The 17,965-nt window shown below is 44.9% G+C and overlaps 1 protein-coding gene across 1 annotated transcript; it reads left to right on the top strand.

Annotated features, from left to right (window-relative positions):
- The first annotated feature begins 4,787 nt into the window (after positions 1 to 4,787).
- Positions 4,788 to 9,979, top strand: PLD6 (phospholipase D family member 6). The gene is made up of 2 exons (XM_053910503.1): positions 4,788 to 5,793; positions 8,111 to 9,979. The coding sequence occupies exons 1-2, from the start codon at positions 5,283 to 5,285 to the stop codon at positions 8,356 to 8,358; spliced, it is 759 nt and encodes a 252-aa protein (XP_053766478.1). The 5' UTR covers positions 4,788 to 5,282; the 3' UTR covers positions 8,359 to 9,979.
- Positions 9,980 to 17,965: the final 7,986 nt, after the last annotated feature.

Here is a 17,965-nt window from a genome sequence, read left to right as displayed (position 1 = left end):
GAGTGAGTAGAGCAATTAATCTGCATCAGATTTTGTGTTAAGCTTGAACATTCCTCCGTGGAAAGTATTCAGATGATTCAGAAGGCTTTAGAACATGATGTAACGAGTGCAACACAAATAAAAGTGTGGCACAAACACTTTAAAGATGGTCAAGAATCTGTTGGAGGTGAGTCATGTTCTGGAAGGCCTGCAAAAAGCAGAACACCTGAGAATGTTGAATGTGTTGAATGTTGATGGGTTACAATCAACAAAGATTGGCAACTGACTGTTGAGAATTAGAAGCTGATCTGGGGATTCCAGAAACTAGTGTGTCTGAGATTTTGATGCAGGATCTTGGCATGAAATGTGTTGTGGCAAAATTCATTCTGTGGCCTCTGCTACCAGAGCAGAAGGATCATTGTGCTACAGGTGCTAATGACACTGGGAGAACTGTGTGAGGTCCCAAGGTACCTACTTTGAAGGGGCTGAGATGTCATTATCTTACGTACAATGACTCTTATTTATCATAGTAGGATACTTTCTGAACAAACCTATTAAAGTTTGCACAGACTTTTAAAAAAAGACTTTAAAAAAATTTTTTAGAGCTGTTTTAGGTTCACAGCAAAATTGACAAGGAGGGATATTCCATATATCCCCTGCCCCAATACATGCATAGCCTCCTCATTATCAAGATTCCTCACCAGAGTCATACATTTATTACAAGATGGTCCTACATTGACTGTTTGCATAGACTTTTAAAAATAATTTATATTTCTCTGTTGAGAGTCTGTTAATTCATTGTGATTACACTTTTCTTTAATTCTTTCTTTAAAAACGATTGTATTTATTTTTAGACAGAGGGCAAGGGAGGGAGAAAGAGAGGAGAGAAACATCAATGTGTGGTTGCCTCTCATGTGCCCCCTACTGGGGACCTGGCCTGCAACCCAGGCATGTGCCCTACACTGGGAATTGAACCAGTGACCTTTTGGTTCAAAGGCCAGAGCTCAATCCACTGAGCCACACCAGCCAGGCCACTTTTCTTTAATTCTTTAAACATGTTTCTAAGATTTATTTTGAAGTGTCTTTTTTTTTCTAAATTCAGCATCTGGGCCCAGTCAAACTTATTTTTTATTGGCTGCCTTTGGGGTTTTTCCATGGACCTGAAGTGGTTGCTATTGACCATGTTCCCCAGTTTTGCTTTTTGCAGAGAGGAACTGACCACCTCGTTATGCTGCCAGAACTGGAAGTCCCTCTTCTCACTCTTTATTAATGAAGAAAGTAAGGCTCAAAGAGATGAAGCAACTTGCCCTAGCTCATGCAGCCAGGAAGTGGGAGAATCAGAATTAAATTCATGGGCTCTATATTAAAAAAAAAAGTTTTATTGAAAAATAATTGACATACAATAGATTATGCTTATTTAAACCATACAATTTTATAAGTTTCAACATATACATTTGCCTGTAAAACCATCTCCACCACCAAGATAATGAAGATATCCATCACTTTGTCCCCTTTGTAGTCCCTCCTGCCCTTCCCCCAGCCCTAGGCAACTACTGATCTGATTTCTGTCACTGTGGTTTGCATTTCCTAGAATTTTTGTAAATGACATCATACAATATGTACTTTATTTTTTTTGACTCTTTTCACTCAGTGTAACTGAAATTCATCTAACACTGTAGTATATATCAGTAGTTTAAATAGTATTCCATTGTATAGATATGCAAAGGTTTGCATATCTAGTTATCAGCTGGTGGAAATTTGTGTTGTTTCGAGATTAAGGTTGTCAGAAGTGACCTGCTGTGAACATCAGCAGATGTGTCTTTGTGTGGACACGTGCTTTCATTTCTCCTGGGCTGTATCTCAGAACTGGAATAGCTAGAGCATATGGAAAGTATATGTTTAACATTTTGTGTAAATTTTTAATTTAAAGAGAGTGGTACAGAACCGGCCAATAGTGTTCCAGGACAGCAGTGAGGTTTGATTACTTGCCTCCAAGGGGCATGACTCCAGAGACAAGAGTTTGGTGAAAAAGGAATGGGCTGTTTATTTAAAGGTTATACAGTTTTAGAGTAATGGCAGATTTCTGCTGTTAAGTCCCACTCCGTTTAAAACACCCCAGAACAAATAAGCCTGCCACCCTCTGCCAAGCCAGACCCATTTCAGAACATGCTACTTAAAAGTGCCACGCTTCAGAAACACAGAAGTCTGAAGCTCAGCATTGCCGGTCACAGTTCTGCTCCAAGCATCTCTCACAAGTCCTCGTGTACCTGCCTGAGTCCTTTTTCACACCATCAGCTTCTCTACTCTGGACCCACTTTTTCTCTAGCCATCAACTCACCAGTGTGCCTGTGTGGGTGGCCAGGCAGGTTCCCCATAGCGCTGCCAGCTCTGCTGCCATCTTCTGTGTGGGAGGGGAGTTGAGGATACTTGCAAACCACATAGTCTTTGGGGACCCGCCGAGTCTCAGGACCTTGGGTTCACTGTGGCCTAGTGGGCTAGCCAGGGGAAGGTCAAAAAGCCTATGGACCTTGTGTTTCCCGCCATGCTGCATTTTAAAGGCTCAGCTCAGAAATTCCTGAGTGACTAAACATTAGGCTCTTCCTACAGCATGTCGGTGTCTGCCAGTTTTATCAGCCCCCTATTGTCTTTGACCCTCTTTTGGGTTCCATTTTTAGTAAGGGCAAAAATTTTCCAGCTGCACACGGTGCACAAGCATCTGTCTGTCCAGGATGGCACTGTGTGAGCTTCTCCTCCCACCCCACGGTATGTCATGAGTGGTCCGACTGCTGGCACATGCTCACAGCCTCGTTGCATTTGTTTACAGTTTGCTCCTGGCAGCAGCCCCCTTGCACAGCCCCACCCTTAGGAAGGCACAAGCTGCCCCGTTGCTATTTTAATCTGCTGCACTGGGGGTCCCTTGCTTTTTCAGTGACCTCTGGTCCAAACTACCCTGTTACACTAGCACAGAGTTTTCCCACATTCCTGCCACTAATTTTCTCTTATTGTTAGCATCTTATCTTACTACATTTGTCAAAGTGAAGAAACTGACATTGGTACGTTACTATTAATTAAACTCCAGACTTTCTTAAGGTTTCGCCAATTTTTCCACTAATGTCATCTTTCAGTTCCAGGACTCAGTCAGACCAGGGTACTACATGCATTTGTTGTCATGTATCCCCAGTCTCCTCTGGTCTGTGGCAGTTTCTAAGTTGTTCCTGTTTTTTTTTTTTTTTAAATATTTTATTTGTTTTTAACAGGGGGAAGGGAGAGAGAAAGAGTGGGAGAGAAACATCATGTGAGAGACACATCAATTGGTTGCCTCTCAAACACCCTCAACCAGGGACCAGGTCTGCAACCCAGGCATGTGCCCCGAATGGGAATTGAACCACAGGGACCTCTTGGTTTGGGGGCAATGCCCAACCCACTGAGCCACACCAGCTGGACTCTACATTGTTCCTTTTATTCATGACCTTGGCAGTATGTAAAAATACTGGCCAGGTATCCTGTGGAATGTGATAGCAGGTCCTCCAATCTGGATTTCTGATTTTTTTTCTTCTTACTGAACTGGTTATGGGCATTGGGAAAGTGCTGCAGGGGTGAAGCGCCCTTCTCATCACATTATATCAGGGGTACATGATATCCACGTGACATCTCTGGTGATGTTAGCCATCACTTGGTTAAGGTGGTGTTTACCAGTTTTCTCCATGTAAAGTTTATTTTCCTGCTTTCCCCAGTATTCACTAGGTCTCGCCTACCCTCAAAGAGGCAGTGAGATTTAGTTCAGCTTCTTGTGCAGAGCAGGCGTATCTACATATATTATTCAGAATTCTGCAAGGAATACTTGTGAATTTCTCATTTCTTTAGTCACTTATTTACATCAGCATAGATTTGTGCATATTTATTTTATACTTGGGTTATAATCCAATACTGAGTTATTCATTTTGTTCCTCAAATTGTTCCAGATTTGGCCTTTGGGGGTTCTTTTAGGTTGGTTCCTATGTCCTTTGGACACGCTACTATGCCTTTGCTTTTTTAAAACTTCCTTAATTTCTGGAAATGCAAGATACCTCAAGTTCACCTTATATATATATTTCCCCTGCTCAGTCCTAGAATCAGTCATCTCTCTAAGTAGCTCTGGTTCCTCTTTTTGGAGAGTGGTATTTTGAAACCTGGATCTGGGAGACAGGTGCATGTATTGCTGGCTGTGGTGCCATTATCTATGTTAATATATATATTAAGCTAAACATATGTTCACACATATCTCTCACAAGAATCATTCTAGCCTTCCTCCCAACAGAAAAAACCCGGACTCTGGCCACCCGCCAGACACTTACTAATCCAGTCAACCTCAGTGCACATACTCAGCTGTTCCAGAATTGCTACCCATCCCTCCTTGGGGAACACAGTGTTCACGTGTAGTTCCTTTTGTGTTTAGCCATATAGTTACCAGTAGAAACAAGTTTTCCAAAGTTACTTAGGTCAGCTTCATCCATCCAGGGGTCGGCTTTTGTAACAGATGAAAGTCATGAAACAATGGTAGAGGATATATCATTTCCAGTTGATGACCAGAGAGACTTCGATGTAGCCATGGGAATTATTGACTAGGATTCAGCAAAGAGGAAACAAAAAAAAAAGTCTTACCCTTTCTTCTCCCTTTTTCTGTTAAAGGTAACAGCGTACCCCTCCCAAGCAATACAGTGGGCCCAGCGCTTGCTAATACAGGACCATGGCCTTATCCTGCACTCTGTTTATGCTTAAAGCAGAATAGGCATCTTCAAATAACAAGATTATATTGGCAGGGTGGGAGAAAACTATACCTGGGTTTGGTACCTGCCCCTATCCCACCACGCCTCCAGCACCTTCACATTTTTCAGCTATTTGACATTGTTTCCAGACCCTTCTCCCAGTGCCTCCTCCATGACAAACGGGAGGTAGGAACTGGTAAGTCAGCACTACTCTGTCGCCCCAGGGGGGAGGAGGGGCTGGGCTGTCACAGGCTACGTGGGCTGCGTGAGGGCAGTCTCTGGCTTTGATGGTCTGTGCGGGCGTGCGAGGAACAGGCACAGCTGGGTGGTGGGATGCCCTTGCACAATGGCGCAGTGGGTGGAGGGCGGCAGTAGCACGAGGCGGGGTGGGGGGGACACGCAGGCGTAGTGCGGCAGCGGGTGGAGGGCAGCGGTAGCACGTGAGGGGGTGATGCGCAGGCGCAGTGGGGCGGTGGGCAGCGGTAGCACGTGGCAGGGGGGGTCGCGCAGGCGTAGTGTGGCGGTGGGTGGAGGGCAGCAGTAGCACGTGAGGAGGTGATGCGCAGGCGTAGTGAGGCGGTGGGCAGCGGTAGCGTGTGGCTGGCGGGCGCGTGGCCGTTGTCCGTGCTCCCTCACAGCATGGGGCAGTTACGCTGGCAGGTGGTGGCGGTGGTGGTAGTGGGCCTCACGCTGGCCCTGGAGGCGCTGCCCTCAGCCCTGCGTTGGTGGTGGGCCAGGCGGCGGCGGAGGCCACGGCACGAGGTTCTTTTCTTCCCCTCGCAAGTGACCTGCACCGAGGCCCTGCTGGGAGGGGCGGGCCCGGGGCCATCGGCGCCTCACGCGGGCTGCCGGTGCGGCCTGCCCCATGGCGAGAGCTCCCTGAGCCGCCTGCTGCGCGCCCTGCTGGCTGCCCGCGTGAGCCTGGAGCTTTGCCTCTTCGCTTTCTCCAGCCCGCAGCTGGGCCGGGCGGTGCAGCTGCTGCACCAGCGTGGGGTGCGCGTCCGCGTCGTCACCGACTGCGACTACATGGCACTCAAAGGCTCGCAGATCGGCCTGCTTCGCAAGGCAGGTAGGCCAGATGCCCCGGCGCTGCTGGGGGTGCAGGCTGGGAGGAAGACCTGGTACCCGGGACCGTAGGCAGAAGGGAGAATGTCGAAAGCAGATATTTGGGGACAGGGGTCTGAGTCAGGTGAGATTCCACTTACTTCCCATGGTGGGTTTGTGAGGTCAGGGCAGTTTTATCCCGGAGAAACTGCAGGGCCATCCATAAAGGGCTCTTGTCTGCACGCGGTGGGAGCGCTTTTGTGCAGGTGGGTGTCATGCCAGATATATGAGTGTGAGCCAGCTGCATGTTCCCAGCCAGTGGTGGAAGGTCTGGGGACTCCCAGAGGCCAGGGGTGTGCCCACGCCCACCCGGGAAGCGGACAGAGCCTCTGGGAGTCCCTGCATTCCCATGACCCTCGTTGGCTTTGGGACCCAATGGGGAATGCCTGTGTCTGGGCAGAGCTGGAGGTGTAGCCCAGACCGGACAATTACATACCGAAGTGAGGATGGTTTAACCTGATAGTACTTAGGAGATGAGGGGGAGGCTAAGGATGAAGCCAGGAGTTCCCCCACCAGCAGACTGCCCGTGCCTGCTCATCGGAGCAGGTGCACAAAGACTGCAGCTGTCAGGCTTCAGGGTTGAAGGGCTAAAGGAAAAAAGGCATTTCACTTTATGTACACTAGCGAATTTCATGCTTGGGGCTTCTGAAATGAATAAAAATAATCTAAGAAGTGTAACTAAAATAATTCAGTGGATGAGCAGTTCGTTTCTGCAGCTGCAGAACACTTGGGAAGATCTATTTCTGGCCAGCTGACCTCTCTTACTGGGGAGGGGGACAGATCAGACCCTGGTCTTAACTGTGAATCCCTTGTCTCACCCTTCTATCTCTGTGTAACGCAGCATCCTGCAAGCAAGCTCTGACCTTTGCATTTTGTACGTTGGCTGCATGTCTCTTGACCACTCAGGAAAGTCATTCCTGCATGACATCCTTTCCACCCCTCAATTCTGGTAGTCCAGTGACAGAAAGGCGAGAAAAGCCCTTGAGAACTCTGTGGGCTGCCCCCTGGTCCCACGGTGCTCACAAGCACAGGCATGACCTCCTGTGTCCCGGGAGGCACAGAAGCCTTTTCCGAGTCAGGTTCAGCTTCCCCACTCTGCCTGGGGCTCTGCAGAGGCGAGAGCACTTTCATCCTCTGGTGCTGGTGGCATCCCGCGTAGGCAGAGTTGGAAACCGAGTTCACACAGTGAGGATATTCACTTCCACTCCTCTTGGCAGTCATGGGTTATTCTAGATCGCCTCTTAATGGGAAGCTTAAGCATGGCCTGTTTTATTTAGGTAGCTTTTATAGAACTGCAAAATGTCAGGTTTGGAAAGAGCCTTAAAGGGCACTGTAACCAGCTCCCTCTAAAGGTGGATTCCTCTCTGAAGGCACTCCAGCCACTGTTCCTCCTCCATCTCTTCGACAAATATATCTGCATGCCAGTGTTTGCCTGGCTTGGTTCCAGGTGCCAGGGACACGGTGGTGAACAGGACCAGGACCCAGAGGGGAATCCGACCGAAGCATTAGTACTTAACAGTAGGAAGAGGGTCCAGGACATGTGAGAAAACAGTGTGGAGGAGTGAAGTGCTAGCAGAGCTCAGCAATGTTGGAGGCGTCTGAGGGAGCCTCCTAGCTTGAGGAACAGCAAGTACAACCTCTGATTCCATAGTGAGATATCCCCTGGGGGCCAAAGGTTGAAATAGTAATGAGAGGCTGGCTTTGGGGACCCTGAATTCTCTGGCTGCCTCTCCACAGACCTGCTTTCTCCTGTGCTCCTTCCCCCTCAGGCCCAGGCCCTCTCTTTACAGGGTCAGATGCAGCTCCTAGCCTGGGGGTGTTTACTAGGGCATCCAGTCCTGGGCAAAAGTGAGAGGCAAGGAAACCCCAGCCAATGGTGTTTGCCCTGATGGCCTTTGGCCAGATGAATGACAGTGATGCTGGTTGGTATGGCCTCCAGAGGTGTGAGTAGGGTGTGGGGTGGGCTGTTCCCAGAGGAAACTGAGTAGTGTTAGGAGAGCAGTATCTGCATGCCTGCCACGGTCCTTGCTGCCCTCAGGACCATCTGTGTCCCCTCCTGTGCCAGAATGCCCCTCAGCATCCCCTCCTATGAGCTGGTTGTGGCTGGTCAGTCTGGCTCGGCCACTACCACCTGCCTAAGTGACAAGCTTTGCCCCTTTCCCACCAATTTGGAGAAAAATAGCAAAGTTAGTAGCTGCTAGCAAATGTCCCCCCTTGAGGAGGAGCTGAGCCCCGTGAGGGAGGGGCTGTGGAGGCAGTGGTAACACCTTGCCCTTTTGCAGGTATTCAGGTTCGACACGATCAGGACCTGGGCTACATGCACCACAAGTTTGCAATCGTGGACAAGAAGGTGCTGATCACCGGCTCCCTCAACTGGACCACACAAGCCATTCAGAACAATAGAGAAAATGTTTTAATTATGGAGGATGAAGACTATGTGAGGCTTTTTCTGGAAGAATTTGAGCATATTTGGGAAGAGTTTAACCCTACGAAGTATACTTTTTTCCCACAAAAGAAGAGAAGTTACTGAAGCTGTGCTGTCACCTCTGTCTTGAGTTGGAGGCGGGAGAGGTGTTTAATGTCGCAGAACTTTTGGTACCACCAGTTGAAACCAGAGCGCACCTACAAGGAGCAGGACCCAACTGGCCCGTGTCCGCCCAGAGCTGCTGTGAGCTACAGTGGCAGATTCTGCATTCTGTTCTAGATAGACCTCAACACTATATAAAAGATCGTTCAGACTAAATCCTCCTTCATTAAAATACTGAAGTGGACTAAAGAGGGTTTAGTGTTGAAAAGGAAATTTCTTCAACATCAGGTCACTTGTTCTGAACTTTGGTTTTTCCTTCCACCCAAAGTAAATGCAGCCACAGCTGCTTGTACACACACTTGCAGGTACCTTGCCTGGTGCCCAGGTTGAGAAACAGAAGGCTTTCTCTCCTGCAGCTGCACAAAGAAGGGGTGAGGCCTGTTTCAGGATTGAACACCATCTGATCCCCTTTCCTGATTCTAGAGAATCTCCCTCTTAGGCCAACTTCATCAGCTCAGCCCTTTGAGTATCTCCAGAATCTCCCCTCTTTTCGAGTTGAACTGGCCTGGTCCCCACCCAGCACACTGAACCCTGGGATTGGCTCGAGGTGGTTGACTCAGTCTTTTCATCGCTGCTGTTCACCAGCTCCGTGGGGGCTTATTGGCAGGTCTGATTCAGAAGAGGGAAAGGAGAGGTTAGGAAGGAAAACAGGTGACAGAACAGAAAGCAGTGCCGGGCTGGCGGGAGCAGCTCGTGGTGGCAGTTGCCACTGCAGCAGGCACGCCGTTCTCTCACCCGGGTTTCTGGGCACGATGATGCTTTAGAACAAGAACATGAGACGCTGTTCATGCTTGGCAGCTTCTACGCTCTTTTCACGTGGCTTGCTGTGTCATCTGTCAGGAAGTTCAGAGCCTGCTTCTTTTCTTTATGTTATGCTTTTAATTTTTAACACTCACATCCAAAGTAGTTTTGTTGTGTTTAGAAGTGGCCCTCACTTTAATTACTGTGGACTTTGCTAAATCACATCTCTTGGTCAGTGTAATCAACCGTGAATTACCCAAAGAGGAGAAACCGGTTTCCGGTTGTGGTACCTTATGGGTCCACTTTCGTTCTCAGCCCAGTGTTTTACATCTGTAGGTAATTAGAAGAGCAGGTACCTTACATACATTTGTGAAATACTCCAAAATTTTTTCAGAACGTGTGTCTTTAGGTAGCTCAGATAACATGTGAACGATTGTTCACCGTCTTGTCACGCTTGTGTGTGTACACTGTGCAGCCTCTCCTGAGGTCGGTCTGGTGCTGTGTGGGTCCCCTTCCCATCATGGTCACACAGCCGCTGGGAGAGACCGTTCAGTGTTGCGTGTTTTTTTTTTTTTTTTTTTTTAAGTTACCTTTGACTCACGGAGTTGGGCAAGTAAACTCAAAGTTAATTTTTCTTATTTCCTGTGATTAGAAATCACAAGAAATGGTTTTACATTAAACATGGTTTTTTTTGTTAGTTTGTTTTAATCTGAGTCTGCTCCGGCAGGATGTGTTCTGAAAAAGGAAGAGGCTGTAGACTGTCTCCTGAGTGATGAACGGTGTGGTTCTGGATTCCCACACATCTGAATAAACGTGTTCTTACTCTGGAATGGTAGTACTGTGTGTCCTTGCTTCTACTCAGTCATTCAAATCGTGGCTGCTCTTTATTAAACAAGTAAAACTTTTGGGGGGAGGAGACAACATGCAGCTACTTAGAAACTGTTGGTGAACATAGGAGTCTCTCAAAAGAGAGTAAATCCTGAATGTGTTCCTTGGCGATGTCCTCAAGTGTTTCCAGACATACCCACTGCTTCTGGTACAGTTTCCAGCCTCTGCATGACTTGTGACTGTGGGCACACGTGCAGCCTGCTCCCCCGGCCCCGCCCCATGCCCGAGTCTTCTTCCAGAAGCAGGCTGGCATTCCAGTGCAGAGCACAGCGTCAAATGCATATGAGGTGATCTAGCCAAGCTATCTAGACTGCTGTTTTAAGAATTGTGAAATGATGTCATCTCATAACTTTTAACTTTATATTGTTTTTCTTGTTTTCATCATCTCTGCAGTGATGGGGAGAGTTTTAGATTAATAGTAAACCTTTCTGAAAAGAACTTGTAATGGAAGAAAACCTCCTTGGAAGGCACAGGGGCCACGGAAGGACAGGACTGAAATCTGCCTCTGAACTGGGTTCTGTTTTGTGTCCACTTAGATGATGTGTTTGCAGAATATGGCCAGAGCCCCTGACTGTGGGCTGGCCACACCCTGCTCTGACAGGGGAGGTGTGAAAAGGGGTAGTCGGACTGGGACCAGGAGCTGACTCTGGCATGTCCAATCTGTCTGGTGAGCTGGTGGAGTTCACATCAGATTTCAGGGGCCATAAAAGCAAATGAACTTGGTAGTTGATCTTCAGTTGATTCAGGAGATACTCTGGGCCTATTAAGTGGCTTTGCACTGAGCAGCAGTTATTTGGGGGCTAGTCCAGCCCTGGGCAGTCATACTGAAGAGATCCCTGGGACATTGGTCGTACCCTGTCTCTGACCTCCTGCAGGTATGGCTGAGCATGGAGTAGAGCCTGGCTGGGTGGGGCTGGTGGAGTGCGTCTTCTGAAGCTACTCTCTGCTACAAGGTTCTATCTCAGCTACCCCTAGAGAAACGTTAAAAGAAGTGATTTCCCCCAGGAAGTTTGGCAATTATTTCATGGGAGGACTCAAGTGCACCTCCCCCAACCCCATAGACTCAGCCAGCATCCTGGTTTCAGTTCAGGGTTGTCATTTCAACTGTGGGGCAGTGATACAGCTTAACAACAAACCTGATAAGCAAAGTGAATCACATCGGCACAATTAAGTTTAAAATCTTTTAAACTCTCGCAGCCCTCGTGATTGAAAAACATCATCATGACAGTAGTTCAGGCCTTCACAGTCTGCCAGAAACCATCACGAGAGTTTGAACGAATGGACACAACTACCATATTTTGTTATGTGTAACGCGCACCTACGCTTGTGTGCGCAGTATACACGGATGATTATGCCCACAGTATGTACTCCTTATACTCATGCAGAACGTGCATCCTTATTTTTCCCTGAAAAATCTGGGGAAAGTGCAGAAAAAAGTACATGGCAAAATATGGTATATTGTATTTTATTTTTAACATGTTTTTTCCATTACCATTTAGTCCCCTCATTCCTCCCTCCCCCGGCAATCACTGCGCTCTTGTCCATGGCTGTGAGTCCTCTTTCCCTTTTACTTGATCTCTCCATCCCCTAATTCACCCACCTACTAGCTGTCACCTGGTCTCCATCTATGAGTCTGTCCCCATTTTCCTCCTTAGTTCAGTTTGTTCATTAGATTCCACATATGCGTGAAATCACATGGTATTTGTCTTTCTCTGACTGGCTTATTTCACTTAACATAGTGAATGTTACTCCAGGTCCGTTCATACTGTTGCAAAGGATAAAATTTTCTTTTTTTTTTTACAGCCGAGTAGAATTCCATTGTCTGAATACAATTGTTTTATCTACTGATGGACACTGGAGCTGCTTCCATATCTTGGTGATTGTAAATAATGCTGCAGTGAACATAGGGGTGCTGATGTTCTTTCGAATTACTGTTTTGGTTTCCTTTGGCTATATTCCTAGAAGTGGGATCGCTGGGTAAAAAGGCAGGTGCATTTTTAATTTTTTGAGGTATCTCTATACTGCTTTCCACAGTGGCTGCACCAGTCTGCATTCCTACCAACAGTGCAAAAGGGTTCTCCTTTATTCACATCCTCACGGGCACTTGTTGATTTATTGATGGTAGCCATTCTGCCAAGTGTGAGATGGTATCTCACTGTGGTTTTTTATTTGCAGTTCTCTGATGATTAGTGATGTTGAGCATCTTTTCATGTCAATTGGCCATCTGTATGCCCTTTTTGGGGAAGTGTCTATTCAGGTCCTTTAACCATTTAAAAAAATATATTTTTAGAGAGAAAGGAAGGGAGGAAGAAAGGGAGAGAAACACCCATGTGTGGTTGCCTCTAGTGCGCCACCTACCGGGGACCTGGCTCACAACCCAGACGTGTCCTGACTGGGAATTGAACTGGAGACCCTTTGGTTCACAGGTCAGTCCTCAATCCACTAAGCCACACCAACTGAGGTCCTTTGCCCATATTTTAATTGGGGGGGGGGGGTTGGTATTGACTTTGTAACTACTTTATAAATTTTGTATATTAACCCCTTATGAGAGTATCAGTGAATATATTCTCCCATTCTGTGGTTCGTCTTTTTATTTTGTTGATGATTTCCTTTGCTGTGCAAAAACTTCTTAGTTTGATGAAGTCCTATTTGTTCATTTTTCCTTTTGTTTCCCTTACCTGGGAAGACATATCTGATAAAAATTTCTATGAGCAATGCCTGAGATTTTGCTGCCTGTGTTTTCTTCTAGGATTGTTGTTTCAGGTCTAACATTTAAGTCTTTGATCCATTGTGAGTTTATTCTGGTGTGTGGTGTAAGAAGGTGGTCTAGTGTCACTTTTCTGTATGTATCTGTCCAATTTTCCCAGCACCATTTAGTGAATAAACTATGTTTAGTCCATTGTATGTGCTTGCTTCCTTTGTCGAATATTAATTGACTATAAAAGTGTGGGTTTACTTCTGGGCTTTCTGTTCTGTTCCTTTGACCTTTGTGTGAGTTTTTATGCCAGTACCTGGCTGTTTTGATTACTGTAGCCTTAGTATAGTTTGATATTAGATAGCATGATTCCTCCAACTTTTTTTTCAGGATCATTGTTGCTATGTGGACTTTTGTGGTTCCGTATAAATTTTTGAAATGTTCCAGTTCTATGAGATATGTCATTGCAATCTTGATAGGAATTGTGTGGAATCTGTAGATTGCTTTGGTAGTGTGGACATTTTAATAATGTTACTTTGTCCTATCCACGAACACGGTATGTGCTTCCACTTATTTGTATCTTCTTCAGTGTCTTATAATCTTCCGAGTGTAGGTCTTTTACATCCTTGGTTAGGTTTATTCTAGGTATTGTATTCTTTTTGAAGCAATGGTGAATGGGATTGTTTCTTTAATTTCCTTTTCTGTTAGTTGTGTCCTGCTAGTTTGCTGAATTCATTTTTCAGTTCTAGTAGTTTCTTGGTAGAATCTTTGGGGTTCTCTATGTACAGTGTCATGTCATCTGGTACACTGTATTTTAAAGCACTATATTGGTTCTTTTGAATTGATTTTTAAAGCAACTGGAGTTCCAGCCAAGATGGAGGCATAGGTAGAAACGCTTCGCTTCCTCACAAACCAAAAGAAAGATAACAACCAATTTTAAAATGAAAAACAGCCAGAATTGCCAGAAAATCAACTGCATGGATGTTAAACATTCATCCAGACTGGTAGGAGGGGCGGAGATGGGCAGCAGGGCAGAGAGGGTGCCTGGCAAGATGGCAAACTGTGCGGGTGAAGCAGTGGCTGGCTGACTGGGCCGTCCCACATTTGTGCATGGATAAGCTGGGAGGAACAAACGGGGTACAAGACAGATGGCAAAACCCAGGGTTTCAGCATGGGAAGCTTAAGACTCAATCTCTGGCTGTGAAAGTCTGTGGGGATTGCAGTGGCAGGGGAAAACTCCCAGTCTCACAGGAGAGTCTGTTGGAGAGGCCCATTAGGTCATAGAACGTACACAAACCCACCCATATGGGAATCAGCACCTGAAAGGGCACAATTTGCTTGAGGGAAGTGACTGCAGGCAGGGCGAGAGCTGAGTAAGTGGCATTGTTCCCTCTCTGACCCCTCCCCCATACACAGTGCCACAACACAGCAAAGTGGGTGCCCTGCCCTGGCCCTAAGGCTCCCCCCCTTTACAACACAGCAGGTGCAGCAAGACAAAGAAATAAAGCCCAAGTGAAAGAACAGATGAAAATTCCAGGAAAAGAACTAAGTGAGGAGGAGAAAGCCAACCTATCAGATCCAGAGTTCAAAACACTGATAATTGGGACGCTAACAGAAATGATTGAACTCGGTCACAAAATGAACAAAGAAATTAAGGCTATAGAAAGTGAAATAAGGGAAAATATACAGGGAACCAACAGTGAAGGGAATGAAACCAGTCTCAAATCAACAATTTGGAACAAAAGGAAGAAATAAACATTCAACTAGAACAGAACGAAGAAATGAGAATTCAAAAAAATGAGGGGAGAATTTGGAATCTGTGGGGCAACTTTAAATGCTCTGACATCTGAATCATAGGAATGTCATAAGGAGAAGAGGAAGAGCAAGAAATTGAAAACTTATTTCAAAGAATAATGAAGGAAAACTTCTCCAATCTCATGAAGGAAATAGACTTCCAGGAAGTCCAGGAAGCTCAGAGTCCCAAAGAAACTGGACCCAAGGAGGAACACACCAAGGCATATCATGATGAATTACCGAAGATTAAAGGTAAGGAGAGAATTTTAAAAGCAGCGAGAGAAAAGGAGACAGTTACCTACAAAGGAGTTCCATAAGACTGTCAGCTGATTTCTCAAAAGAGACCTTACAGGCAAGAAGGGGCTGGCAAGAAGTATTCCAAGTCATGAAAGGCAAGGACCTACATCCAAGATTGCTCTATCTGGCAAAGCTTCATTTAGAATGGAAGGGCAGATAAAGTGCTTCCCAGATAAGGTCAAGTTCAAGGAGTTCATCATCACCAAGCCCTTATTATATGAAATGTTAAAGGGACTTACCTAAGAAATAGATCAAAACTATGAACAGTAAAATTACAACAAACTCACAAGTAACAACTGAACCTAAAAAAGAAAACAACTACTAAACAATGAGAACAGGAAAGAATCACAAAAATGGAGATCACATGGAGGGTTATCAGTGGGGGAGTGGGATGGGGAGAGATGGGGGAAAAGGTACAGGTAAGCACAAAATAGGGGGAGGTTAAAAATAGTATAGGAAATGGAGACGCCACAGAACTTACATGTACAACCCATGGACATGAACTAAACGGGCTGTGCAGGGCAGAGGAGGATAAAAGGGAGAAAAACATGGGACAACTGTAAAAGCATAATCAATATACTTTTTAAGAAACAACGGATTATTTTTAAAATAACACTACAATTGATATTCGTATGCCATGAAATGCACCTTTTTGAAGTATGCAAGCCACTGGTTTGTAATATATTAACCAAGTTGTGCAACCATCCTCACTGTTTGATTCTAGAACATTTCTGTCACCCCAGAAACACTCTCCCATTGGTGGTCACTCCCCATACCCTCCAACCCCAGCCCCTGGCAACCACTAATCTGCTTCCTGTCTGTATGGATTTACCTGCTGTGGAGATTTCACATAAATTGAATCCACCAATACGTGGCATTTTGTATCTGCCTTATTTTACTTACCATGTTTTTAAGGGCCATTCATGTTGTGGTATGTGTATTTCACTTCTTTTTATAGCTGAATGATACTTAATTGTGTGGATGTATGTTTTGTTTACCTGCTCATCAGGTGATGGACATTTGGGTTGTTTCCACCTTTTGTCTACTTACAAATGATGTTATAAACATTCACACTTGTGTGGACATATGGTTTCACCTCTCTTGAGTAAATACCTAGTAGTGGAGTTGTTGGGTCACATAACCTGTTTAAACACTTGAGAAACTTGCGAGACTATTTTCCAAAGTGACTGCGCCATTTCCCATTCCCATCTGCACTGCATTTCTGGATCCTTAATTCTGTCCCATTGACCTGTACGTCAGTCCATATGCACTGTCATTTTTAAAAAAGACGTTATTTATTTTTAGAGAGCGGGTAGGGAGAAAGGGAGAAAAACATTGATGTGGGAAACACTGACTGGTTGACTCTTGCACGCATCCCAACTGGGGACTGAACCTGCAACCTGGATGTGTGCTCTAATCAGGAATGGAACTGGTGACTTCCCCCTTTGTGGACGATGTCCCCCACCAGCTGAGCCGACAGGTCGGGGCCATATGTACTGTCTTGATTACTGAAGCTTTGTAGCAAGTTTTGAAACTCAGTAGCATGAGTCCTCTTTTTCTTTTCCAACATTCTTTTGGCTATTCTGGGTCCCCTTACATTTCCATATGAATCTTAGGATCAGTTGATCAACTGCAAAAGCAGCTGGAATTCTGATAGGGATTGTGTTGAATCTGTAGGCTTGAGTTAGGGGGTATTCCCATTCTAACAATAATTTTGTCTTCTACTCCATGGACATGGGATGCCTTCCCATTTACTCAAATCTTTAATTTCTTTAATGTTTTGTAGTTTTCAGTGTAAAAGTCTTACACTTTTTTTTTACAAAAATTCTTTTCGGTATCACAAATGGAATTGGATTCTTATTCATTATTAGTGTGTAGAAATTAATTTGTTATGGTGTAGGGCATCCTGTATCCTGCAAACTTTTAATGCTTTTTTGGTGGATTCCTCATATACAAGATCATGTCATCTGCAAATAGAGGTTGTTTTACTTTATTCCTTCTGATACAGATGCCTTCCTGGTTTCCCTGGTGAGAGTCTTCCGTAGTGTTGGAAGGACGTTCTTGTCTTTCACCATTCAGTGAGGTTAGCTGTGGGTCTTTCTTAGATTCCCTTTATCAGATGAGGAAGTCCCCTTCTATTCCTTATTATTATTATTTTTTTTAATAATGAAAAGGTGTTGGATTTTCCAGATCCAACTGACCTTTTAAACTGCACTTACATAGCTTTAAAAATTTAGTTGAAGTTATTAGAATACCATATTAAACAAGTTGTATGTATGACCAGAATACCTTTCTTAATGAGCAGAAAATTACTGAAACATCCGTAAACCAGAGTAGCACTGAAAATATGCATCCTGTACATGCCTGTCCTTCATTTGGTTTTTGTTAAGTTTCATAAATTCCTTAAGTTGATTTCTAATAGGTAGGCAGACTTTAATTTCCTTGTTTAGCTGAATAAAAGTCTGGATTCCCACATTTTCACATTTCATTGCAAAGGCTGTGGCAATATTGAAAAAATTTCTCATTTTAAATTTAGTAGGTTACAACTAGAATTTTAAATGAAATAGAATGGAGACATTTTATACGAATACATACTACATAGTATATCCTAGTAAGGGTGCATTATTTTCTGAAATTTTGGGTTGTGATTGTGCGTGTGTGTGTGTGTACTGGGTCATTATGTAAGATTCATTTTTTAAAAAATGAAAAGTAACACTTTACTGCCAATCTATTAATAAAGGGGCAGGTGTGGGATAGTTACGGTTCTCCCCTTTCATCAGTATTTCTATTGTCCTTTAGGCTGCCTGAAGGTTTCTGTAACTAAGCCAATGTAGTTGACATTCTGGATATAAAATTTTTCTTACTATGCATTGCGTGTGAACATGTGAACCTGGATTGTTATGTGAAATCTGATTTTAAAATGCCGACAACTAATCCAAAACTTTAAACACACTGTAAAAAAGAAAGCAGATGATAAAACAACAAAAACCTCATTATAAATCTGTAGGTTGCTGACCAGTTTCTGACTTTTGACCTAAATGCCTATTTTGCCTATGTTCCTCCATTAAACAAAACCTCATTCACAGCATGCGAAGTGTGATGCAAAAATAGTTTATTACGGTTACTTTATGTAAC

Source organism: Desmodus rotundus, chromosome 9 (genome assembly GCF_022682495.2).
Source record: "Desmodus rotundus isolate HL8 chromosome 9, HLdesRot8A.1, whole genome shotgun sequence".
Taxonomy (NCBI): Eukaryota; Metazoa; Chordata; class Mammalia; order Chiroptera; family Phyllostomidae; genus Desmodus; species Desmodus rotundus.
Note: the sequence above shows the minus strand (reverse complement) of the source record. Positions and strands in the feature narration are given on the sequence as shown.

Excerpts from the sequence above, each read along its gene's own strand:
- PLD6 (XM_053910503.1), top strand. The coding sequence starts at position 5,283 with ATGCGCAGGCGTAGTGAGGCGGTGGGCAGCGGTAGCGTGTGGCTGGCG. Across the intron at positions 5,794-8,110 it reads CGGCCTGCTTCGCAAGGCAG|GTATTCAGGTTCGACACGAT; the intron begins GTAGGCCAGATG and ends GCCCTTTTGCAG.